Source organism: Cololabis saira, chromosome 10 (genome assembly GCF_033807715.1).
Source record: "Cololabis saira isolate AMF1-May2022 chromosome 10, fColSai1.1, whole genome shotgun sequence".
In the NCBI taxonomy this organism is placed as follows: Eukaryota; Metazoa; Chordata; class Actinopteri; order Beloniformes; family Belonidae; genus Cololabis; species Cololabis saira.
In genome coordinates this window covers 30,725,836-30,752,837 of record NC_084596.1, presented here as the reverse complement: position 1 = coordinate 30,752,837, position 27,002 = coordinate 30,725,836, and the positions used below count along the sequence as shown (strand labels likewise).

Below are 27,002 nucleotides of genomic sequence, written 5' to 3'. Positions count from 1 at the left end.
TATTTGATAGTTCCTATTTTCTGCCATAACTTTTGAATGGTTTGACATAAAGAGTCATGGGTGGTGTCATCAGACTTAGTTTTGAGTCCTTGACTTTTATTGGTGAAAATTGCACGCGCGAGGGCCCGTTCATCGCTTGCAGCTTTAATTTATTTTATATCCTTGACTTCTTGGCTTCAGGACTCAACAGCACTGAAATGCACAACAGATTTACATGATTTTATTCCCATTGCCTTTGTCTAGTTTACAACCTGCAAATAGAAGGCCGCACAATAATGGATTTAAAAATATGGCTTAAGCATTTCTATTACTCGTTAAATGAATAAAACAAATTTCAAATTGAAAAAATTATCTTTTACTTTCAAGAATCTTCCTCTCCTGCCATTGCTGATTGCCCACATTAATAATTAATGGAGTAAATAATAAGACAACAGTTATGTCATCTAAAGATCCTCGTAAAACATCAATACCAACTTTCCCTACCAGGGGCCCAACAATTGCAACGATTACCCATGAGATTTGGCCAATATTCAGATGAGTGACTGACAGATTAAACTCAGAGAAATTAGATTTTTTTCCCCCACCAGTGATGAGCACAACAACCCAATCAATCACACACATTTACAAGCAAGTCATCAGTGTGCAAGTTTCTGCTTGCGAGTCAGGAAGACCCAAACCTCCCACTTTTTATTATCTGTGAAGAAAAAGCATAAGCTCTGGAGAAACAATCACCAAGAGGGTTTGAGATCTGAAACTTAATCAACACTTAAAACTGCCTCAACCTGCTGCACATGCCCAATTTCACAAGACTGGCAAACACTACAGAGCTGAAGTTAAAGTCAGGCAAAAGCTGTGAGAAAGGAGCATCTTTACTTAATTTAAAGCCATTATGAGAAAATTCTGTGATAATTGGTGGGAAATCTGGAGCAGGCAGTTGCTGAAATAAAGAATAGAGGTTTCAGAAATGTGATAAATTGCCTGAGCCAAAAATAAGCCTCACCTGTGGGACAAACCTCTTGACATTGCATTATTATATTTGTTTAACCTTGTTTCACGTCAGAGAGATAACATCAATCTCACACGGTGCTACTGATTCTACAGGAGACATGATGAGGAGAAAGTGCGAGTTTGATCTTTCTGATCTTAAACAAAAACTGGCTGGGACACTTAAATGTTATACTTTTGAGAAGCACAAAGATAAGGATTTGCATAAGCTGCTGCAGTTAGGGAAAAATGTAAATGACATGTATAAACAATGTTTCATTATGTAAATAGCTACATTTTCAGTTTATGACATATTTTCATTCCATTCGTTATATTAAGAGAAGACAGAAACCACCAAAAACTTAACAGACCTTTTGAATTCAGCAAAGAAAATGTCAGTGAGTGTAGCTTTAATGGGCAGCTTTTGGTCCGTGGTGAAATCCCAAAGGGAAATGACCAGGACAGTTTTAAGGTCATTACTTTGATAAGGATTGCAGGTTGAATTCCAGCTTTTATGTAGATTCATTCAACACATCAATGACATGTGGGATGTGCAGGAAAAACTCCAACTTGTGGCTTCACACTCATTTTGATCACAGGAGCGTGGAGCTAAACAATGTTTCAGTGGAGAATATTCATCAAAAAAGGTAAGAGACTGACTGTGAATGGTGTTAAATAAAACATTCCCAGATTTAAATTCATTTTTTAAATATTCAGCTATCTAATATGATCTAAAGTCCATGTGGCTGTAGCGACTGAAACAAATGACGCATTCAATAAGTCACCAACGTTTTTGATCCCTTCACATTGACTCAAACACCTACATTTACAAACGCTTTAAGTCTGGTCTCTGGCGTTCAAATGCTGTGATCCTGCACAGCATCACCTGGGTGGTGTTGAGTCACATGTTTGGCCATGCTGGAAGTATTACTACTGTTGTATGGCTTTCTTATCCTTGTCTTGTTTTGTTTTTTTTCAAAAACATTTTCTAACCATCATCAACATATTTTACATCCAATCGGAGAAGCATCTAACTTCTCAAATACGACTAAATGCTGCAGGAGGCTGAAGGGGAGAGATGGCTGATGATTTATGGTTTGCTCAGGACATTGAAGAGGAAACAAAAAACTTTTCCTGGACACAGACGCGCACTGGAAATTGATTGTGACATGGCTTCCTCCAAATTTTTGGGATGACATTTCTGAAAGAGGGAAGTAATCCGGGCCGCCAGCATTGATTTGGAATAAGTCTTACAGGGATGATATATGATCGTGGAATCAGTTGGTGTTACACTTGAGAAGCAGCAGATCCTAACAAAGCAGAGCCTAAAGATGATGAACAATCTCATGCGGAGCCTCTCAAAGTGCTCACAGATCTAGAAAAGCAAATCAATATGAACCCTGATCTTATAGCTGTTTTGCGGTAACCTTTCTAATGGCAGAACATGGTTTATTCAGAGGAAAACTGAGAACCGACAGAGACTAACATTCATGAACATGTACAGTATGTTCACGTTCATCGAGCCTAACAACATGAAAAGGAAATGTCATTCACACAAAGAGAGGAAGTCTGCGATATGGTAAGCTGGCTGTTTTGAACTCATCCTGGATGTGTTGCCGTTGCCTGCCAACCACCCAAAACAGATCTCAGCATCTATGCTTGATGCCAAGGGTCGACCATTAGTTTTGTCCTTGATCCAGTTTAATCAGAATTGTTTGCTGCAGGTGACAGTGCTGCCTGTTTTAATCCTCTCATTTGTTTGCTTAGTTTGTTTCATTTGTAGGTTTGGATGATTTATGACAAATTTGTTCATCTGGATCACCCTGAATTTGCCTCATGTTGCCATACTGGTCTTATTTATGGAGTTTAACCATTTCTTTTTTTTTTTACCTATTAGCAACTATGTTCTCTATTCTCCTATTTCGCCTTTTTTCTTCTTTTGATTCAGTTTTGTGAGACCGAGGGATCCAAGATTTGGAGAGACAATGAAACTGAGGCAGTTGAGAAACACATAGCTGATACTAAGAGGCAGAGTTAGCAGTGTATGTGCGAGTTAGTGTTTGTACGTGTGAGTGTTTGTGCGTGAGGAAGAAAAACTGACAGTGTTTCGCCAGATGACAGCAGTGCGCAGACTGTGTGTTTTATCATTTATCATTTGGAGCACTCGCTTGTTAGAGCAACACACTTTAATAGTCAAGTCTGAGCCATGAGGGCCAAGATGAGAGAAGGCATTTTAATAACAGTGTGAGAGTGCAGATACAGATATACAATGTTAACGGAAATGCGGAAACAGAGGAAAAAACAACTTTGCATTGATCTGTAAAAAAAATACACTACTGTGTTTTTGTGGAAAATATTTCTATTCTTAAAGTTTTGTGGATAAGCCAAAAGAGAAAGAGATTCTGGAATAAATACAGTTAAGCAGATTAGAGCTGTGACTAATGATAGTTTTCATGGAGAATTAATCTGCAGAATATCTTTTACTATTTCTTAATTTGTGTTTTATGGTCACAAAAAAAATCTAATTTCACTGGAAAAAAAAACAAACGGAAAAGAACATTGTTGTAGCTTATCAATTAAAAAACAAACAAAACAAAACAACAAACAAAATATTAAATCTAAAAGTCTATGTCTAATTAAACAACAGATATGTTTATAGATAGTATACTGGTACATTATTAGCTGATTTCTCTCTTAACTTAACTGAACTATAAAAGTGCTGAAAGCAAAAATATCAAGCGTTTTGTCCTCCCATTTTTGAGCTACAGTGAACGCAGCATGCAGGTAAAATGGGAATGCTGGGTAATTATGAGCTCTTTTTTTGTTATGTAACAGTGCCCTGCGAATTTAAACAGCTCACATAGACCTTCAGACACTCAAATATGGAGATATAGAGATTTACTTTTTTAATACTTTTTTTTCTTTTCACAACATGGATTTCTCTTCTATTCTGTTATCACTGCCACTCTGACTTGATCCACTCAATTTTTTATAAACATGCTAAAAAACATAAATAGAAAATAAAAGAAATGAGTTCTGCACATTGAATAACCGCTGATTTAAATAAGCAACAGCAACACATTCAGCAGAAACATGTTCTGACCTGATGACCTGACGCAAATCACTGTTTATCATGAAATCAGTTCAAATGAACACATCATTAAACTCAGACGCGTGTTTGGTTGACAATTATGAAAACTGTAAAGCTGCGAAGAGAATCATGGTCATGCTTTCCTAAGTAAAGACAAAGTAGGCATCAAAGTGACAATGAAAAATTCACTGTTTTGTTTCCCTGTCCATCAATCATGCCCCACGCTCCGAAGAGGACTTTGTTCTTTTCTTCCAGAAGCATCGCAGCACTTCCTGCTTTGCTTCAATAATTATTTCTGGGACCACTGTGGTATTAATCACCTGCGGAATATCGGCTATAGTTGCTTTTCATGAGAGAAGCATCCCACACATAGAGAAACAGATGCTTTCAGAACACAATATCATTTAAATATAGAGGCAACAAAACCGATCTGACCAGCAGAGCTCTTGTTGTTATGAGAGGCAACCATCCATATAGTCCCACTTCACATCCCCCGTGTTGGTTAACTTTAAGGTAACAAACTCAAATGACTTTTGATCAGTTCATGTTGTGTTTTGCAGCTTCTCTTTTCAGAGTTTTTTTTTTTATGTGAGCTTTGTTCTGTGATAATTTGCCGTCAGCCATTTGTGGCCCCTTGACGTTGGAAAAAGCAGTTCAAGGACCAACTGATCCCTCTTATCATATTTCCTACCCCTGTGTCAAATAAAGGATTAATGTTTTCCTTTGTTTGGCTTTGTTAAAGCCATCTTCAGGTCATCAGGTTCCACCTTTTCAAGCAGCTAAACTATGGCTTATATTACATAGGGACCAAGAGCAGATGTTGCTAATGTTGCGCAGGAGCTTGCTTAGACTATCATCTGTTTTTAAATGAGGACACCTTTAATGAGGAGATAATGTATGAATGAAGAATTCCCAGGAAAACAAAAGAGAAGAATAATAAAGGGGTATTAACAAAGGAAAAGGAGAAAGAGGAAAGCCAATAACCAAATGTTCACTTAGATTGATGTAGGCAGAATGGTTCGTTGGCTAGACAAAAAATTCAATTATGCATCCGCATGTTGATGAAACTGACACGCAGCAGAGCAGACTTGTGAATGGCATTGGGGAAGGGAAGGAGGGCCATTTTAATGAGGTTATAGCAGCCATTATGTTGTCAGGAAGCCTTTTGCCTCGGCGGCCATGGCTGCGCCTGCTTCCTCACCGCGTGGGAGTGCATAGCAATGTGTTTGTGAAGGGAACAACCTTGTTTATTGACTTGATTGAAACCGGTGAGGAACACAGGTTGTTTTCCTCGCCAGACTGATGTTATTTCCTTACCTAATGAACACACAGGCAGGTGAAGAAACACTGACAAGAGGCATGAATACGTTGTTATTCTTTTTAAATATACCCCGAGGTTGTTTTCTAATCCTGATCTCAGGGTTTAAAACGATCAACAGTACAACTGAATAGAAAAGTCCTGTCTAGTCAAGTAGCTCCTTGAAAACATCTATATACATATTGATGATGAGATAACTGAAGAGATGTGGCATTGGATGGATTTTTAATCTGGAAAAACATTGCATTGAGGACGGTTCCCACCAAACTTGTGTTCTGCAATGTTATGAGGTGTCTTTACTTGTTTGCCTATTCAAACCATATCATCACTTCAACACTTTTTTACGATATCACTGTCAAATAGTCTTCTTGTGTGTAAAAATGTACAGAATACTTCTATTTAAAGTATTGTATTTGGTAAACATGATATGTATTTGTATGCACACTAAAGGGGAAAAAGAGTAGGAAACAGAGGCCAAACCAGTCGAGTACAATTATCAAAAGAAACACCACATTTGTAAATGTATCATCAAATTATTATTTTATTATTTATGTTGTTTGCTCTCATTGTTTATACTGAAACATCATCTTCCCTCAAGTTATCGATACAGTATTACTGTCCTGACTTAAATATTTAATATAAATGTTGAACACACCCTTTTACAACCTTGAGGTTGAAAGTATATCTCTGATCAGACTGAAGGCATTGGAGAGACAAATGTTTATTTTTTCTGTTTTCCAAAAATCTTTCCAAAATTAATAAATATACAGTATATTTAGAAGTTTCTTTCAGGCTGTCAGTTTGTTCACGCTGCAGGAAGCACGATGCAACAGTGCCAAATGATGCGCGTTGTTGGATCAGAACATAACTTTCTATCTGGTTACATTAACAATCAATCAATATTTGATGCACTTGCCTGAAAGTTAAAACACTGACAGCAGGTGCAGAATTGTCCATTGTAAATGCATTAAGCTATACCAGGGATCAGCAACCCGCGGCTCTAGAGCCGCATGCAGCTCTTTAGCGCCGCCCTAGTGGCTCCTGGAGCTTTTTCAAAAATGTTTGACCTTTTTTTTCATTTTTTCCTTCTTTTTTTTTCTTTTTTCCTTCTTTTTTTCCTCTTTTTTTCTTTTTTTCCTTTTTTTCTCTTTTTTTTCTTTTTTCCTTTTTTAATCTCGACATTTCGACTTTTTCTCGACATTTCGACTTTTTTCTCTACATTTCGACTTTTTTCAGGAAAATTTGACTATTTCCTCGACATTTCGATTTTTTTCTCAATATTTTGACTTTTTTCTCTAAATTTCGACTTTTTTCTCAAGATTGTACTTGAACATTAATCATGACATTTTGACTTTTTTCTCGAAATTTTGAATTTTTTTCGACATTTCGACTTTTTTCTCGAAGTGCATAATGAAAAAATAAATCTTCCACCAGTTCTAACTAATATAGATACATGCAGCATGTGTTCTGTGTTGCCTTCATTCTAAGGCTTATACAAGACTTTTCATTTTTTCGCGGCTCCAGACATATTTGTTTTTTGTGTTTTTGGTCCAATATGGCTCTTTCAACATTTTGGGTTGCCGACCCCTGAGCTATACCAACCACATTACAACAACCACAGTTGTGAAAGCTTTACAGATATACATTTTTAAAATTTCCAAAACAATCTTGCTCACAGTCATGCCACCAAATTTAAAATCCTGCTCTGCTTAAGTCAAAAACCAGAAATAATCTCACACACTGCAAAAACAGGCCCTTAGCCTAATGTGACAAATATCTAGTCAAAATTGTCTTATTTCAAGCAAAAATATCTTTCATGTTCCTGACTAGAATGCTTAAAATTTGCAAAATAATCCAAAATCTTCTTCAAATTTTATCGAAACGAGGCTTTATTTTATTCTTAGAAATTAGTGTTTCCAGTGGATTACAAAGTTTTTTTTCCGACAAAAATCTGTCTTTGATACAAATTATATTTGCAATAACGTATGCAAGTACTTCCTGACATGTGGGCTGTGGCATTAATCAAATTCTTATCATGACTTGATCATTTTGGCTCACAACAATCACAAAAAAATGTAACTGAGCAAAAACAATTGTTTTGCCAAATATTGAGTCTGAATGACACCTTACTTCAGACATAGACTTTTTTAACGTAGTATCAGGATCAGACTGGTGTTTGGGCCAAAAATGTTTAAGGGATTATTTGAGCAGCTCTACCAGCATTTGCTCAACCATTTAATTCACTCTGAAAGTATATGAAAAATGTCAATATATTAGTATGAAGTTACACTTTTTTTTATCAAGCATCCCTACCAGCATGTTTACTGTATACACAAAAGAAACCACATTTTATGCCCATTCTTTGTATTTTAAATGAATGACCTTCTCAAATTACACCAGCTTCAGTTTTGACGGGACCATTGCATGTGAATATAAACTCTAGTTCTACTTTTACTTCAAATAAAAATCTAACCGAAGCATAATGTAGATTATGGAGTGTACTGACTCAGATAATATCACTTTTTTTTTCTTCAATCTCAGAACTCTTATTTAAACCTTGTATTAAAAAAATAAATATTTTTTCAAATAATAAAACACATTGTGCCTCGAGCCCTTTGTTCATCAAGCTGAGGCCTCATAAACCTCCCTGGATTCAACCTCTTTCTTCAAACTATTCCAGCTGTATCTAACTGTGAGAGACGATACAAAAGATTCTGGCTCTCCTGATGGTTTCCTCCATGGGAGTCTCGCACAGACACATCTTTCCAGTCAAATTACTCTCGCTATGAATAAAACACATTCCTGTATGTTCTTATACAGTAGCTGTGCAATCAGCACAGGCAAAAACATCCGGATACAATCTTTGGGTTTCTATCATACTGAATTCTCCAAATTTCCCTTATAACACTGAAAAAAAAATGGTCTTAAACAGTTAGGTTTTACTGAATAATGAAACAATATTAGAATAACTGTTGTTTAAAGTGGACATGGCATGCTTTTCTGTGTTTTGGGCCTCATCTAAAGTAGCTGTGTCCGTTCATGCTTCCAGGTCAACCAGTGGGAAACAGCAATATATACAGTCTGGTGTTAAGATGCATACGGATATAGCGTTCTAAAGTATAAACAGCACACCAAGAGAGAGGGCGATAAACTTCTGATTCAAAGGAACTGTTTTATGAATCCATATTGTCCTTGAAGAAAAGTGTATTTGGTGGGGACGTTGAAACAAATATGTTCAGCTTTAGCATAATTACTTTTACAACCATCCCAAACAGAGACATCCTTGTTTTTGTGGTTCCATCAGTCGTCAGTTTTCATGATCGAGGTGTGATTCTGTCAGACCTTGAGTTTCTTTTATGGTATCTGGGTTTGGAGCTCTGACATTCTGACCATCAGGAAGAGTTGTGCACATCCATGACGCCCCAATTTGCCCCCTGCCCCCCAAAAAAAGCCTGCAAAAATTTTACCACTCTGTTGTAAAAAAAAAAATCAACATTAAATCAGTCGGAAAACACTTAAGACAAAATGGTATTTTTTTACAGTAATTGTTTAACACATGATATTTTTTTCTTTATTGTTCTGAAGTAACTGCAAATTGGTGGACGGTATGACGGGTGCAAAGCTTATATAGAAGTATCCAAGATAAAAACAGCAGCAAATGGCCATCTGATGCTTACTTTTAAGGAGAGCTTTGGGAGCACTGTGGAACTCATTTGGTATGTATGGTACAAAGTGTTTCTGAAAAGTAAATAAATAAAAAAGACGGTTTTGAATAATAATGAGGTGACCAATGAGAGAGTCTCAGTTGCATGTCTTAGTTACAAGATCAATCTTTGTTCCTTTCTACAGAAATGACACATTCTTTGGACAGCAAGTGAATAAATGAGATAAAGACAGCGAATATAAACTCTCTTGTGAGATTTTAAATGGACAGCACAATGATGGATGAGCAGTAATGAAATATTATCTTACTGCTAAACACAGCTCCTCTGCAGTACCTCGTACAACACATACAACATCCCTCTGCTGTACCTGTCGTCACCAAGACGACAGTCAGAAACTGTCAAAGTGGTTAAAGGATGATGGACTATTTTAATAGTTATCTGAAAATGAAAAAAAAAAACTCGATAGCATGGTGCAAAATTGAACTTCACAAGAACAATGATGTGGCAGAAAGTGATGGGGAACAGTGTGAGAGGAAGCGGAAGGAATTACAATGAAGCCTTGCAAGGACAGCTCGAGTGCAGCTTCAGTTGATAAAACAGTTAAACAACCACAAAAATGAGCAAAATGTCCACAAGGACATGAACCAATAGAACGAAGAGATACAAAATGATCACAACGAAATGCAAAATTAACATAAAGAGATGCAAAACAAAGACGTGTATGGAAATTGTACAACAAAGACACACAAATACAGTTATGAGGGTAAAATTACTATACAAAGCATGAGATGTAAAATTGCTTTGGAGATAGAAGATTACTATGAAGAGAGAATAAAAACGACTATAAAAAGAAACATAATGGTATGATGATTAATAATGTCACCTTGCAAGAAGAGAATTCCTGGTTGAAATCTCAACTGGAAGCTTTTTGTGTTGAGTTCACATGTTTTTAATGGGGATTGTTTACCATCTAAATGATTTAAAACCTTTTTTTAAAAGTATCTTTTTTTTAGTCAGTTTAAAGAAACGCTATAACACTGATTCCCCGAATTCAGAAAACACTGACTTTTGTCTACTGCAGGTTAAAACAATGGTTATTCATTAGTACTCATTAGTATTAGTAGAACAAAATAAAAGAAAAGGGTGTTCAAAAGCAAAGCCTGACTGGCAGTTTATTATTTTCATTAACACTTTAGCAGGATTGTCCAGTGTAAAAGAGAGGTAATAGAACATTTTCATTCATTCATCCGTCCATTCATTTTCTAAATCTGCTTCAACTGTAAATACTTAATCAAAAAAGACAACACTTAATTCTTACTAATTACATTTGATTGGGGAAACCCCACCGAGCATAATTTGACACATGGCCTCATAAATAGTTTTTAACCTCTCTCAGATTTGTGTGTGCCCTCTGTGTGTTCATACACACTCCTCGTGTCATGTAGGTGGGGAGAGGTGATCAATAATAAGGATAATTACCGGGTTCACACACAAGAACACACACACACATGTGAATTTCTGAACTGATAAAACTGCACCCCTTCCAGTCATTGTGCAATGAAGCGACAACTGTTTTTAATGTGAGTCTGGTCATCTTCGTTATCATGGTGATTGTTAATCATTGAAAAAAAACACATTGAGGAAAATAAAAAAACAAAGAGAGGAAAAGATAGGGAAAAAGAGAAAATACAGCTTTTGCCGGTGGGCTTGTCTGATCACTATAACCGCCAAAGCCCTGTGAGTTCCTCGCTTCAGCACTGCAGCTCTCATTTCAGATGCGACAATTGAAATGGGGTATTTGGACAGATGTTATTGGAATTAATGTAAATTAATATTAAACACCACTGGTAGGTTAGCGTAATGAAGCCAAGCCAGCCAGGCTAAAATAGCTAACATGCTGCAGGTTCCAGGTCTCTTGGTTCTCCCCATTGCAACATGGTGCTGCAAAGTACGGCAAGGAAAGAAAAGCACACAGAGTTTGTCTAGTTCTTTTTATAGTCTATAAGGCACACTCATTATGGTTAATTGGAAACATTTAAAATTGATCACTTTCCATGCTAAATTGCAGGGTTTTACCCACCATGATGGGCTACCCGCTGATTGGTAGTTATCAAATTGCTCAAAATGTTCTTTTGTTTTTTTTTTTTATTAAACCAGGTGCCAGGGTCCACACACTATACAGCAAGTTTGCAGTAAAATTCATCAGCCAGGAAAACGTCTCAGCAGCACCAGTCAGTGAGGTCATTCCCAGTTTGTCAGCCGAGGAAACAATTATAGGATTTATTGAAGTAAAACTAAAGCCACGGTGTGCAATTACCTCTTCAAATATTCTGCAATGAAAATCATTGCTTTGTGCATGTAATGATCGTAATTATTTCACTTGGTTTGTTTCATCACGTCTGTGGACAAAGCAGTCGTTGTAATGCGATTTCTCCAGCCGCAGAGATTATTTCCTGAGTTTCTGTATCATTAAAATGAGGAAATATTCAGCAAATTAATGACGGTAATAAGTTGCAGCCTGACATGTCCGTCTCCAATCCGTCAGTTGCAATGACTGCTTTGTCCACAGAAGTAATGAAGCAAACATAATAAAATTAATGAGCAAAGAGTCATTGAGACATGTGCAATGGTGGAACCCTGAGATTTTAGTATTAACAAACTGAATAAAACAAATACAGCGATATTTTAGTGAGTAAAGGCATATGTTTTTATCTGTCTGTGGTTTAATGTTTAATGTTTAACAAATGATTGCATTATCTTTAATGATCTCATGACATTCTGTATTCTAAACTCGTAGATACTGTACAGTAGTAGTAGATACAGAGCCCAAGCCTTGGGCATTTTTTTTTTTCCAGCGCTGGACTCGCTCTCAGCAGCTGTGCTCATAACACCACCTCCACAAAAGAGTGATAATAATTACCTTTTGCAGGTAATCTCTCCACCCTTGGAGAGAACCTGGCTTATTGCTGCGCAACGGAAAATCAGGCCCCTTATGGTATTGTTTACTGGTTCCATGTTGGCCCCATGTGAATTTTTCACAATGGTTCCCCTAAGACACCCATTTTGAGCCCATGCTCATTAATCTCCCATGTACCTGGGCATATCCTTTACATGCAGTTCACCCGGGTCAAGAAAGAACACGTATGGGACCCAAGTTTTCAGTCTAATTTTAACCGTGTACAACATTGTTGTTGGAAATGGCTTGATGGTCCACATACGTCTCTAAAGTAGTATATAGGATTTGCATTTCTCTCGTGAGCCACCTGAAATGAAGTGGTCCGTGGGCCTTGAGTTTGACACGTGGCATAAAGAACGATTTGCTATTCTTTCACTAACATTGAAGGGCTTTTTTTTTCCTGTGGAAGAGCACGATTTTAAATGCTGAGTTCTTTCAGGTGCACGATGTTCAATCGCCAGCTGCCACCACGGCGACAAGCATAAATTAAACTGCAATTATCTAGCAGAGACAATAATTTTAACAAGACAAAATGAAATAACCTCAAACACAATGACAACGCTTGTTAAAGTCTCCCAGGAAACTTTTTTTTTTGTCAATAAAATAACTTTACAGGAACAAACGTTTCTTCAATCATTATCTATCGAGTGCCTACACTACAGAATTTTTTTTTTAGTAACATATCCTGCATGCCAGCTAATTCTAACAAACAGGGGCACATGCACACACACTGACACACACATGGGGTCAGGATATAAGCCGTGGATGCCAGCCACTCATACAGGCAGCACCTGTCAGCTGGTGTTGTGGGACAGCCAAGGGCTTGTTTGTTTGTTTCTTCCCCTCTCACTCACTTTCTATCTGTGTGTGTGTGTGTGTGTGTGTGTGTGTGTGTGTGTGTGTGTGTGTGTGTGTGTGTGTGTGTGTGTGTGTGTGTGTGTGTGTGTGTGTGTACCTCTGTTCAAGGTCTCCATATTTCCCTCTGCCCCCCCCACCACCACCACCACCTCTACACCTGCTGTTCCTTCCTTCACTCCATTCCACCTCTCTGCCTGTCTCACTTCATGCCCACCATCATAACACCATCATTAGATCTCTTTCCCTCTTTCGCTGCACCTGTGACTGAAAAACAGACTCTTTCAGTCTTTCAATCCCTTCCTACTCATTACAGCCCCCAGGCAGCCACTCCATCACTGAGAAAAGGCAGAGATAAGCAACAAGAGTACACCTGTGCCCTGTATGAATGCCCAATCCGGAGTCGGTGACAGCCAATTCCAAGGCAAATAATGGAATCAGCGGACCTCAGCTTGAGACAAATCAGCCTGACAGCTTTATCTCCCGCTCTCTATTTCAAAGCACGTTACCAACCTCATTATCAAATGAGAAAGGCAATCAGTAAAAAGAAGGGAAATATGCTGATACTGCCACGATACTGATCATAAGGGATTAAGTTTGCAAAGCTCATTTTACAGATGGAGCAGGTGGGAGCAAAAAAAGAAACATGCTTTCCTGTTATCAGCTGCTGAGAGGTACTTTTTAATAAATATTCATTTGTTGCAACAAATACTACACCAGGTCTGAATACCACTTAATGGGCTCAAGAGCTTCAGGAATAGATTACAATGAATACTGTATGAAGCGCACCAATGCAGCCCACATGCACATGTGAATGTGGGCCAGACGCGTCTGACTGAGCAAGTCGGGTCCACATGTGCAATACTGAACCAGTGAAGCGCACATGGCGGAGACCGAGTGTGAAAGCGAGCAACCTGTTAATATGTTTGAGACCAATCGAGGAGTGTGCAATAAAAGTGCACTACATCAAAGTTCTATTTCAGTGAAATAAAAAAAAAATTAAAATTCTAGTAAGAGGAGTTTATAAACTGTCAACTTGTCATCACTCATTTTAAAGTGTGCAAAAAAGCTGAGGTCTCTGGCATTCTGGATTGTTTTACAGATAAAATGAACTGAAGCATGACTGCAGATGTCGTTCAGGGCTGACAGTCAGTGAACGTGCTCTCCCACTGCAGTGGGAGTGTACGAGTTAATGCTCGACGGACGGCACTTCTGACGTGCCTCTAATATAATCTAAACAGCAGAACAAATGTCTTTGTGCTAGCTACAAAAATGAGCTGTGTACTTAGAAACTGCCCCGCCCCCATCCACGATTTCAATTGGCAATGCGATTGGCTGACACTTCCATTGAAATCAATTGAAATCAACGCTCAGTTTGGAAACCTTTGACATCCCCCCATCAAAAGTGATGCCCTGGATGCTTTTAGCACATATAAAAATAGCTGGGTACCCAAACTGTATCCAGATGTCTATGGAGCCAAATCAGGGCCAAAAGTTTTGCTAATTTGAAAATAAAATTTGAACCTGAAATTTTTTTTTTACAGTTTCAGTTTTATTTTTTTCAGTATCAGATCTTTTTTTCAGTTTCAAATCTTTTTATTTCAGTTTCAAATCTTTTTTTCAGTTTTAAATCTTTTTTTTTCAGTTTCACGTCTTTTTTTTTCAGTTTCACATCTTTTTTTTTCAGTTTCACTTCTTTTTTTTTCAGTTACAAATTTTTTTTTCAGGTTCAGACTTTTGGCCCGGATCTGGCGTGGGGGGCGTGGCATCAACTGAGAGGGGCGTGGCATCATGAGTGACAGCAGAACAGAGAAGGCGGGGGACGTTCCTCCGTCATGTTGCCTTCAGGAAACGTAGGTTGCAGAAGTTATCAGTAGAAGTATGAATCAACACTGTATATACACTATATTCACGTGATTGGCAGTGGAAAAAACTGATATTAGTGACACATTTCTGTTTGAAAGGCTGTTTTAGACCGTACTTGGTAGTATGTAGAAGTGGGAAATGTCAAACTTTAAAGTGTGGCTGTTGAACTGTACAGTCCGGCATAGTTTATTGCTTTTATACTGCGATTGGTGCCAAGTACGGTCTAAAACAGCCTTTCAAACAGAAATGTGTCACTAATATCAGTTTTTTCCACTGCCAATCACGTGAATATAGTGTATATACAGTGTTGATTCATACTTCTACTGATAACTTCTGCAACCTACGTTTCCTGAAGGCAACATGACTGAGGAACGTCCCCCGCCTTCTCTGTTCTGCTGTCACTCATGATGCCACGCCCCTCTCAGTTGATGCCACGCCCCCCACGCCAGATCCGGGCCAAAAGTCTGAACCTGAAAAAAAAAATTGTAACTGAAAAAAAAAGAAGTGAAACTGAAAAAAAAAGATGTGAAACTGAAAAAAAAAGACGTGAAACTGAAAAAAAAAGATTTAAAACTGAAAAAAAGATTTGAAACTGAAATAAAAAGATTTGAAACTGAAAAAAAGATCTGATACTGAAAAAAATAAAACTGAAACTGTAAAAAAAAAATTTCAGGTTCAAATTTTATTTTCAAATTAGCAAAACTTTTGGCCCTGATTTGGCTCCATAGATGTCTACATAACATAAGAAATTGTAAGAGAAATAATTGTTCTAATACAGATGTTTGTGAAATACCCAAAAGTCAACTTTTCAATGGGCTCTTAGAGACGCAACATTAACACCAGCCAACCTTTTCCTATGTTTGGACATGTTAGCTTTCACACAACACAATCTTTGAAACTAAATAAATTTGATTTTTATATAAATATCAAATTTACTAAACCCCAAGAAGCACCTGACCTCAAGCAGCTTTATGGAAAGGTGTGAATACAACCATGGGTTATACTGTATAAAATGCACTGAATTTCCTTCACTAAGAACAAAGATACACTAAAGTTAATGTTCAGCTGCACGTGGCCACTGTGTTTTTACAGTGTGAAAGGGAAAGTGTCTTACACACAGTGAACCACCTTCTCCCTATTACAAATAAAACCAAACAAGTAAACTGGTGCTACAGTGTGCAGGTACCTGCAACGATAGTTGTCCACTTTTGCCTTGCAGACATTTTTTAGGGGTGTGTTTTATGTGTTACTGATGTATTTAATCAAAGCTTGGATAACAGAATTATATCTAACAGGTGCTATATTTTGGAGAAAAACAGTCTCACAAATGTAGAAAACAGTTGGACAGCAAGTAATCATATGTATCTAGGTCTGCTTTGAGGTTTCTCTGGAGCTTAGCTTTAAATAATATGTCTTGGGATAATTGTAAATCATTAAAAAAGGTACAGTTAATATGTTAAAACAGAGTCAAAGTCCCATCAAATGAAATATCTCCTGACTTTGAGGACATGATAAAAGTCCCAACTGCTAGGCAGATCAGTGGATGTATGCTTGCTCTACAGATAAAGAGATTCAAAGAAAACTTACAGTGATAAAACCTTCAACAATAAACAACACACATTGCGAGAAAAGTCCTGAAACGGTTAAGGTTTTAGATCACTAAATAGATAATATGGTCGGCATGAAAACCAACTTAAGTAGGATATAGCATGATTTTACAGCTCATTAATATCTAGTATCAATTAAAAAGGATGATGATGCTGAGATACACAGCACTCAGTGAAGCCCACTTTAACTAATGTTAAATTACATCAGTGGAAATAACAGTCATCTGAAACAGAAATTATGCTCATTCAGTTTAGCGTTTTTTTGTATCAGGACTTCATTTAAAATAATAGATAAATTGAAATAAATAAATAAATCTGGTCCTCACTAGGTTTTGGTACAGCCGCAAATGAACAACGACTTATAGCATACCAAACCTTGTCTATATTAAGGTGGCAAGAACTGAGCCAAAACAGAACATTAAAAACTAAGTATACTCTTTGATGTCCAAAGGAATTAAGAAGATGAAGCCGCAGCAAGGTGCTGCTCATCAAATATGCCTGATCATCAGCAGGCCCTCTAGTCTATAGGATCAGTTTTGGCAGTTTTCCACTCCGAACTATTCAACTGTGCAAAAGAGGAAAGACATCATCAGCAATCTTAGAGAAACAATTTTAGCTGCTCATTCAACTTCTAAGAGTTATGAGACAATTTCCAAATGATAACAGTTCTTCAGTGAAAATAGAGATTATTCATAAGTGGAAAACATCCAAGATAGTTTTCCACTTATGTATGTATGAATGTGAAATGCTGATTCCACTCTAGATTTTGTGCATTTCAAGTAATGAACGTTGGAATACAAACGGGGGATAATGATATTTGCTTGCTAATTTTAAAGGGCATACACCATTAGCATGAGCTGACATTTCACAACAGTAAGCACTGTTTTCTGTCTCCATTTAAATTCCTTAGAATGACGCTAATACATGTTTTTTTCTTGTGCAAGCAGCGAGAAAAGTTACAGATTGTTGGAATCTTAATTTACTTTTTTGAGTATACTAAGTTGAACTAAAACATTTATGGACAAGATAGCTGCTACCTGCCTTTAATTGGCTTTCGGCACCCAAACTGATTTATTCAGTTTAATGCTTTGAAATTAGAACACCAAAGAAATACTTATAAAGTGTTTATCTCTCTCTCTCTGCTTGTGTAGAAGTGGGCTTACACCTCTGACTGCGTGAAATTCAGTTAATAGCTCCACACGGAGTCTTCAGGTTGAAACACCACTGTAAACTGTTGGCATTAAATCAATTACAGGTTGCAACGTGACCTGGAAAAACTAAATTATGACTACACTTGCTCTATCCACCTAATTGGAGTAACCCTGGAGGTGCATTTATTTACAAGATATAAACTTATAACCTTCAATTTTGAGCTTTGGTCCCAGTCATCAATGATGTGCAAATCATCCCGGCGTACCCTGCGGAGCCTTCATCCCAACAATTGCAGAAACTTCAGTGGGGGCTTGTTTTAGAGTAACTAACCTTGTTAATATTAATACCAGATGTCGCACTCAAAAGAAAAAGAGCAGACAGAAAAGACGACGTGTCCTACATACAGTTTGGTGTTGGTGAAAGCAGTAAAGGAGTAGCTGATGGTATTACTCACCGAGGCCAGGTGGGTTTTCAGGACATGGTGGGAGCGGTTTGGGCGAAGGCGTCTGATTGTTCTCGGGTTGCATACTTGGCACCAGCTGTTCACCCGTGGCCAGGTAGCTGGCTAATGTTGCGTTGGGCCTGGACAGGTTGTAGTAGTAATAATGATGTCCACTCCCTGCCCCGCTGGCATTATTCCTGGATCCGTTGCGGCCATTGTTGAAACGGCTGAAGATGTCGAAGCGCTGCGAGTAGACGTCAAAGTACAGGATCATCATGATGAGGAAGTGGAGCAGGCATAGCAGCACAACACCCTTGCAGATGCGCTCCAGAGTCCCGCCGAGCATCAGCCGCGACATGGCAGACGGAGGTTACCGTCCCGCGACGGCCAGCCACGACAAAGCTGGCGTGACTTGGTTATGGGCATGCACTCAATCTCATTCTCATGGCTGTGTGGGGGATATCAGCTGTGGTTAGATCTCTGATGAGGACATGTGGTTCGCTGCTCACCAACTATCTGACTTCAGCAGGGGTCATTGGGTCGCCGATGCAGAGAGGGGGGCTACACCATCAGCTACACCTGCTGTTCCTGAAAATCTGTGTGGCCAGCTTGTATGTGGTGCATCCCCAAGTTTTCTGCATGATAATCGAACTACATACTTCATTTAGTCTTTCGTGCCTGGATCTTTCAGGCAGAAACTCAAGCAGGTCCTCTAATATTCCTTATCTGTGATATGATGCACATGAACAAATCTATTACACCTGAAAAATTTTGTCTTTGAGAGAAAATCCTCTGATAGACATGTGGTCATATGTGTCAGGGGTGACTGAAGCCATGGGGTTGTCCATCTTAATGAGATAGTCCGGTCAGACCAAGTGCTAGAACTGACAGCTTCTTCTTATGAGGTGGCTGTTGTGATGGTAAAGGAACAGCTGACATTTCCATTGGGATGACCTTTCCTTATGGCAGCTAGAAAGAAATTCTCAAGCACCTGCAAAAACAAAAAGGAGAGAGAAAAGAAAGAAGTTAGGAAAAGGCAGAATCAAAATTTAGTCGTGAGTTTATCTAACCTTTTCCTAAAAGGAGAGCATCTGCTGTTTGAATTCTTACTTAAACCGTTGCAGCTAAAATGACATTAATTATAGCTTTACATTCTGAATCACTACAGCGACTTCTCGTATTATGCTGCATAAAATCGGTGCAAACATCATCGATCTTTCACCGGCACTTTCAGCCCTTACTGACTTTGTTCTTATACGAAATGCCTGGTAGGATAGCAGCGAGATAAATTTAGAATTTCCCTCTCATCAGGCAAAGAAGCACAGAGGAGAAAAAGCACCTACAGGTACAAACAAACCACGAGCCTTGAATGGGGCAGTTCAGCCAAATTGACATGCCAAGTCAATTTTCCAGTCAAGTGGTTTAAAAACCGTTCATGACAGAGTGAGACGGCAAGTAGGGATATACAATGCAGTGAACATATGAGCAAAGGAGAGAAAGAGGGGCACTTAGCGGTGTCCCCTGGGTAACACTGGAGGTTTATAGCTTTTCCAATCAATGAGAGGAAAGATGAAAATAAAAAGCCCAGAGTGACATCAGATTTTCTGATGAAAATAATCTGAGAAAAACTGAGAAGCAAATAGCTAATACCAGTGCTTGGAGACTGGATAAACTATATAATACATGTGTCAACTCTGATTTTCTCCATTGGTTAACGTTACAGGTGCCTTCTCTCTGAAAAAAATCCATTGTGTCTTAGAAATACTAGATTTTCACAAAATACTTGCATGTCTAGACAATATATCTTGTCATAACGATCTAAAAAGGTACGCTAAAGATAAGACCATCTTTACCTCAAGCCCTGTGTGCTTTGTAAAGTATTTTTAAATGCAACAAACAACATTCAACAGACTTGAATATGGAGATATACCTGCGCCATTAGAGCTACAGAGAAGTGTTAGGAGTGTCCAGAAACTAGGGCTGCATGATTATGGCCAAAATGATAATCACGATTATTTTGATCAATATTGTGATCATGATTTTTTTTTTGATTGCACCGTCATGTAAACATATCACGACTGCTAATTTACAAACATTTTCATAAAAACAAAATTGGTGCTAATTCTTCACCCTCATTTTTGTGCCTTCATTATAGAAATAGAAATAAAAACACTCATTAACATTATACATTTCTGTTCATTCTGGGCACATATCCTTGGCCAAATGGAACGTGATCGCTTTAGTGAACTCAACATGTCTTTGTGAGGTGGATGGAAGCGCTGCAGGGTCATTTGAGGGACATTTGAGATGATGATGAACCACTCACGCTTGCAACAGACGCAAGGTTTTTCATTGCCTTCATGCATTTACCATAGCTGACTTTGTGATTTGTTTTTAGGTGGTTGAACAAGTTAGTTGTGTTGGCTTGTGGCGCCGAAACACCTTTAGAGCACTCTTTGCATATTATGTGTTCCTGGTTAACATGCTTGACCTAAATCTGAAATATATATGTCGTCGATTTGCTATATTTTAAATCATTTTCGATCTAATGTTGCACTGAAATTAATTACACGCTACAGCCTGTCGAATTTAATCGGAGCAATATCATTTTTATGAAACAGTTGTTCTGTCATGTTTTAATAATTGACCGACACTACCGCTAACCAAATTTTGGTGACGTTAAAATAAATGCCAGAATATATATTTAATAAAACAACACCCTCCCACCACAGCTAGAAACAGGCACGCACAGAGAGAGAGAGAGAGAGAGAGAGAGAGAGAGAGAGAGAGAGAGAGAGAGAGAGAGAGAGAGAGAGAGAGAGAGAGAGAGAGAGAGAGAGAGAGAGAGAGAGAGACATTGTTAGTTACGTTAACAGCACACAGGTGGGTCGGAGTCAGAGTAACATCCAGCACCGCGATGCTGCCGTTGTTGCGGACCCGCCCGCAGTTACAAAACAATTATTAGGCTAAAACATTGAAATATTGAACTAATGTTTACGTGTTGAAACAAGAGAAAATGTAAATCCAAAGATCAATATCACAAATATTAGAACAGGCATTTAAATCTTGACAAAACACAGTCATGCACCAGCAGTCCAACTCCACACTCTGCCATTTTGGATGTATTTTGTTAAAATAAAATAAAATAAAATACATTTTTGCTTTAGTAATCTCACAACAAGGAAATTCTTCCTCTGCATTTAACCCATCTCTAGTCAAATAGGAGCAGTTGTTGTTGAGTCTAATCTGGTCGTTGCTTTGCTTACATCACATGCTTCATCTCTCTGATTGGTTGTAATCCTGTCCAATGGCATCCAGAGGTAGTTTCTTTGTACTGCTCTGCTCCCCGGAAATCAAAGTCGAATCCAGAGGAACCAAACGAATGATTTGCATCAAAAGAGGAAAATAATTAGGCTGGTTAGCCAGGCCCTAACTGAGATAGATCAAGTTAGTGATATAGTATATTGGCAAATTAAAAATTGACTTATTTAGTCACATTAAAAAGGATCTTGCTTAAAGAAAATAAAGCTTGATTCTGCATGTTGTCATACATTATGAAGAAACATATTTCAAATGTGAATTAATGTTGGAAGACCGGTGATGCCCAGAAAGGTCGGTGCCTCTTGCTGGATCTGTCTTACAGTATGTCTGTAGGCAGCAAAGTAAAGACTACTAGGACTGATCCTTGAGAGAGTGCGTGCATGTGTGTGTGTTAATAATATGCATGTGAATGAGAGTGCAATCTACTGGTTGATGAGATGGATTTGTGCTCAGTGAGGGACCTAGGCACCACACGTCAGTCACACCATAACACTTGTGCAGGTCAGGATTCATTTCCCAGGCATGCCGCTCCTCTGCTACTAAACAGGCTGGAATGTGGCACATCAGGGGTGAACTCAAGCAGACATGCTCTGACAGCAGCAAGTTTCTTTGCTCCATTTTCTGTTTCGGTGATGTCATCTATGTATTGAAATGTTTAAGATAAAGGATGGCAGAGCAACAGAAGACGTAAATCCACAGAAAGGATTGAGAGCTTCTTTTCCCACCAGCTGCACAGGACTTATTCTATCTACACTGATCTCTGATAAGTCAGTGTTTTTCTCTCATGTGGGGTTTGGAAAGAAAGCTCATGGGTTCGAAATCCATCTGCACCTCAGCCTTTTCATTTGCTCGCATTTCACTTGACTGATCTTTCTAAAGATAACAAATGGATTTGGGTTCTTTTTGTAAAAGGTCAACAGGAAATCTGGCTTTGAGTTTCTATCCAATGCTTAGTTCTCGTACGTCTTGCTTGTTCTCTCAGGAACAGCACAGAGTGCTCACATCTTCCTCAATATACAAATTAGGAAGCAAAAACAAGGCCAGCAATGAATCTTTACAACTTAAAGACCAGGGAATTTGGGAAAAGAGAAGATGTAGCCTTGGCCATAGCAGCAGAGAGAAATAAACCCTTTATGTAACCAGTTTATTCAAGGATCCTTATAACTCCCTTTTTAACAACAGCAATAAATTTCATAACAGTCCCCCATCATATCATGTCTGCCAAGGAGCCCACAGAGGATTTCCACAAAAATAACTGCTAGTTTCCATCTCCGTTAAATTCTCTGCTGCTTGTAAATGAGAATTTTGGACCGTCCAGATGTCCTTTCATCATCTCCATCAGCACTACTGCTATCATTATTATTATTATTATTATAGGCAACCAAAGGGGGGATAGGGACACAGAGTCAAAGAGAGATTAGAACGAAACACAATCTGCATAAATATGCAAACTAAATTCAAATATGTGGACAGATTAACATGTAAAGCATGTATAGTTCGAAGACTTAGAACAATTACATACACAATACTAAACATTATGTCTCCTACTTTCCTCGAACTGGAACTGAGATTTATGGCCCAATAACAATAGTTAGTGCTGTCAAGCGATTAATAAATAAATTGAGAGATTCATTAAGATCTGTAATTAATGAATCTAATTAATCTCTTTTTTAATCTCACCTAAAAATTGCTGAGAAAAGCACTCAACTTGAGGTGTTTCCTTTAAATTACATTACATTATTGTGGCAGATCAAAAAAAAAAGTTTTTTAAACAGACTTGAAGTGATGCAGTCCTATCCATTTACATCCACTTACAAGAACATTCATCAGCCTCTCGGTCTCAGACGTGCGCATGCGCGCGGTGCTCTCCTCGAGTCTAGTTTGGGGAAGAGTGTTGCTGTGGCAACGTCGTTGCTGTGGCAACATCGTTGCTGCTAACATTAGCTGTGGCTGCGCTCGGGATCGGGTGCTTTGCGTTTATGTGGCTAAACTTGAGCTGCTTCGGTGGTGAGCAGTCCTTTACACAAAGAACACTTTACCTTTATCAAAGGTGCCGTCGGGCCGTTTAGAAATGTAAATTCCCTGTTCACTGAACCAACAACTTTCACATGTTCCTCCGTTTTCACTTCTCTCTGCTACTCCCCCCCTCATGTCTGTCCAGCTCATAATAGATCCATGGTCCAGCTACAACGGGAGTCTACCAGCGTAGCTGACCACGCCCACACACAGTAACAGCCAATCAACGTCCACTTCAAGATGGGACCGACCCTGTTTTCCACCCATAACAACTCAAGCACAAACACAGATTTCATAATAAAGGCAACTCGCAAACAGAAAAAGGAAAGTTGGAGATTAAAAAATAGATTAAGCGATTAAAAAACATAACGTGATAAATATGCCTGTAATTAATGAATTGCAATTAACACGCTAATTTGACACCCCGAACAATAGTACCAAATTAAAAATTTGTGACAAAGTGACAAGTAAGCTTACTCTCTGTGTTAACCTGCTGTACTGTGGCCCATGGATTACTCTACCTAATAATGAAATGAGGTTGTAACTAGACAAGCATGTTGGATTCAAGAAAAGCTTTCAGCAAGGTGAACACCCACTTATTCCTTTTTATTCAAAAGTAGCTTGATTCACATGATGGTACGTCTCTGGTTTATACCAACAAAGCACTGCAAAAACTCAAAATCTTAACAAGAATATTTCTCTTATTTCTAGTTAAAATAAAGAAGTAAAAGTAAAAAATCTCATTACACTTAAAACAAGACTCATCACTGGAAAAAACAACAATTTTCACCTGTTTCCAGTAGATTTTCACTTCAAAGAAGTAGAAAAATCTGCCAGTGGAACAAGATTTTTTTGCTTGTAATGAGAAGATAAATCTTGTCCCACTGGCAGATTTTTCTACTTATTTCAAGTGAAAATTTACTTGAAAAAGGTGAAAATTGTCAAATAACAAGTTATCTTTCTGGTGATGACTCTTGTTTTAAGTTTAATGAGATTTTTTTGACTAAAAATGAGACATTTTAACTAGAAATAAGACAAATATTCCTGGTAAGATTTTGAGTTTTTGCAGTGAGTAATCCACGTTCTCGCCCTGCATGTTTTAGAATATGCCCTGGTCAGAGCCGTCTGGGAGATTTGCGAGGCCCTGTGCGAAATGGCTTGGGGGGGCCCTCGCGCGTGAGCGTAGCGAGCGCGCGCGAAATTTTGGGGTTTTTTGGGTCGGATCGGGTGTCTATATGCGCAATTTTAACTCTCCAATTAGCAAAATACTGGATACCTTCCCCTGCCTCATCATCATTTGACTTGCCTCGACGGGGGGCCCCACGGCTGCTTGAGACCCGGTCGGATTGGTGATTTTTCTAACAAATTTATCAAACAAGCCTTTCAGAGAGCCATTAAATTCTTCCATTTTCTTTCGTTTTTATCTTTTTTCATCCCCTGATGGAAATTTCCTGAATCTGTCTCGTTCTCTCGACATTGTGTGACAGTTTGTTCCAACTCCACCCGTCTGGATCAGAGCAGCTTGTGTCTGCGCTTGGTCTGATCAGTTGTATTGAACAACAGACACGCGCATCATTGCACATATATTTATTGATATGCACAGACTAGTACACATTTAGGTCTGTAATGGAATGTGACTGTTGATATTTATAAGGGAAAAAACGAAAAAAAAAAAAACGAAAAAAAAAAAAAAAAAATTTTTTTTTTTTTTCAAAAACGGCCCATAGCGCGAGGCCCCGTGCGGTCGCACGGTTCGCACACCCCTTGCGGCGGCTCTGGCCCTGGTACAATACAGCTGGCTCAAATGAACGTGTCACTAACTGATTTGTGCAGACCTTGATGTGAAGAAACACCTAAAACTTAAAGGACAGTGGGCCACACAGACCGGCACCGGGGAACATTGATGCCCCCTATGATAGCCAACTCTACTGGCCTCGACTCTGAGACAAACAAATGTTTTTTTTTTATCTGCCACTTGAGAATTCACTAAGAGTTTGGTAATGTGGTACAATGTACAATGGTCAACAGCCAGACCCTTAGTTTTTTTAAATCTTCTTTCAACTCTGAGTGATAGAGAATGGTGTGAGCCAAAACTATCGTGGTGCTCCTTAAATATTTTACTATCACTTTGCAAAACCTTGCAAATTAAATTACTCGTATCCAGCTCCTTGGAGCACCAAGGAATCTAAATCCTAAGGCAGGCTTGGCTTTATTTCCAGCTGAATTTCTTGCTGCTCCATATTAATCAGGGAATGGGAACACTAACTCAAATGTCACTTTCTAGAGAATCCATGGATAAATGTCTTTGGTTGACACTAGATACAGCAGTGTGTCATCAGTCACTGTCCTCACTCATGACAACCAGACCCAAGATATGCATGTATACACCTTTGAAACAGGATGCTCATTCTCCCTGCTTTCTTCATTAGATGGAGATAAGATAAGTGAGAAGATAAGTGAAGATTAGGCAAAAATAAATAAATCTGAGTTATTTCTGAAACATGAAAATACCAAACGAAGATTAAATCAGTACCCAACTCTGGATTCTCCTTACTTGTGAAGGCATTAATCAGGCTTTAAACCTTCAGTATTGGCCATTGCAAAAAATCATTTTCAATTATCTTTTTGTTTGATTTTCTGTACTAAAAATACTTGCAGAGTACGTTTCGACCACAATAATGTTGACTGAGTTAAATTATTAGGTTTTTAAACAAAGTACAAGTAAATTATGTTTGGGTTAGTTTCTAAATAGGAGCTAGGTAAAAATTAATGAGCCTTCTGTGTTTTTGTATATATGCGCTCAAATATTAAGATACTGTATTTGCTTGCAATTTGTACATCCAGATTTAAATTTTGGTGTCAACTTGTTTTCTTAACTTGACTCTTGAAGGTTTGAAGCCAGCTGCTTATAGTCATCATCTTCAGTAATACTTAATTTTAGCTGTTAAACGGCACCGCATGCCACAGACCTCAGCCGTGTGGCGCACTTGAAATGGCAAGTTGGAAAATTATTAACCACTTTTCATTGCATTTATGCCTAAAAAGGGAGATTTTGTTTTTTTCAGTTGCATAAAAGTTATGTGCAGTTAATAGTATGGACAGGAGACCACAAGAGGTAGGAGTTGCTTCATAAATGTGATTAAATATCCCTTTACATGAAAGTGAAGCTGATATCTTAACATGAAAAGAAAAACCCCATTTGTGCCACTTTAAATAACATAAGAATTCATGAATGCTGTGAAAAGACTGAGTTCAGTAGGTCAAAGTCATCATCATCTATAAATGAGAAGCTGTTTTAGTTGACATTTTCTCTGAAATCAGCTTAAAAAATCATTTGCATTTTTGAAGTAAAACAGTAATAACTGTATGTCAGTTTGACGTCACAATGTGCAAATAATATACCCCCACTGTGGCTGATATCAGCGATATATCTTCATTTATGAATGAGAATTCTTCTCTGTTCACACTGAAGTGAAGCTCTAAAGTTCCCATTTCAATAACATTTGCATTAAACCTTTGGTGCGCATATATACCCTGCCCCGGTTCAAAATAATGGTCAAGCATGGAAGTGTCGAACTTTAGTCTTTTTTTCTCTAAATTCAAAAAACAATATGCTGCAAAGAATACTCAAGGACATGGATATTACTGAAATTATATTACATATTCTTACATATTCTGTGATGGAGTATGTTCAAATTCATGCGTCACCAAGTTAAGTCAGTCAAATCA

At 38.2% G+C, this 27,002-nt stretch overlaps 1 protein-coding gene across 3 annotated transcripts in view; it reads right to left on the bottom strand.

The window, feature by feature from the left end:
- b4galt2 (UDP-Gal:betaGlcNAc beta 1,4- galactosyltransferase, polypeptide 2) overlaps positions 1-27,002 on the bottom strand; it is a 193,104-nt gene that overhangs the window by 150,125 nt on the left and 15,977 nt on the right. For all 3 annotated transcript variants that reach the window (XM_061732520.1, XM_061732519.1, XM_061732518.1), the window contains exon 2: positions 17,949-18,927. In XM_061732520.1, the coding sequence (XP_061588504.1) occupies positions 17,949-18,294 (346 nt within the window). In that variant the 5' untranslated portion in view covers positions 18,295-18,927. The remainder of the gene's footprint in view (positions 1-17,948; positions 18,928-27,002) is intronic.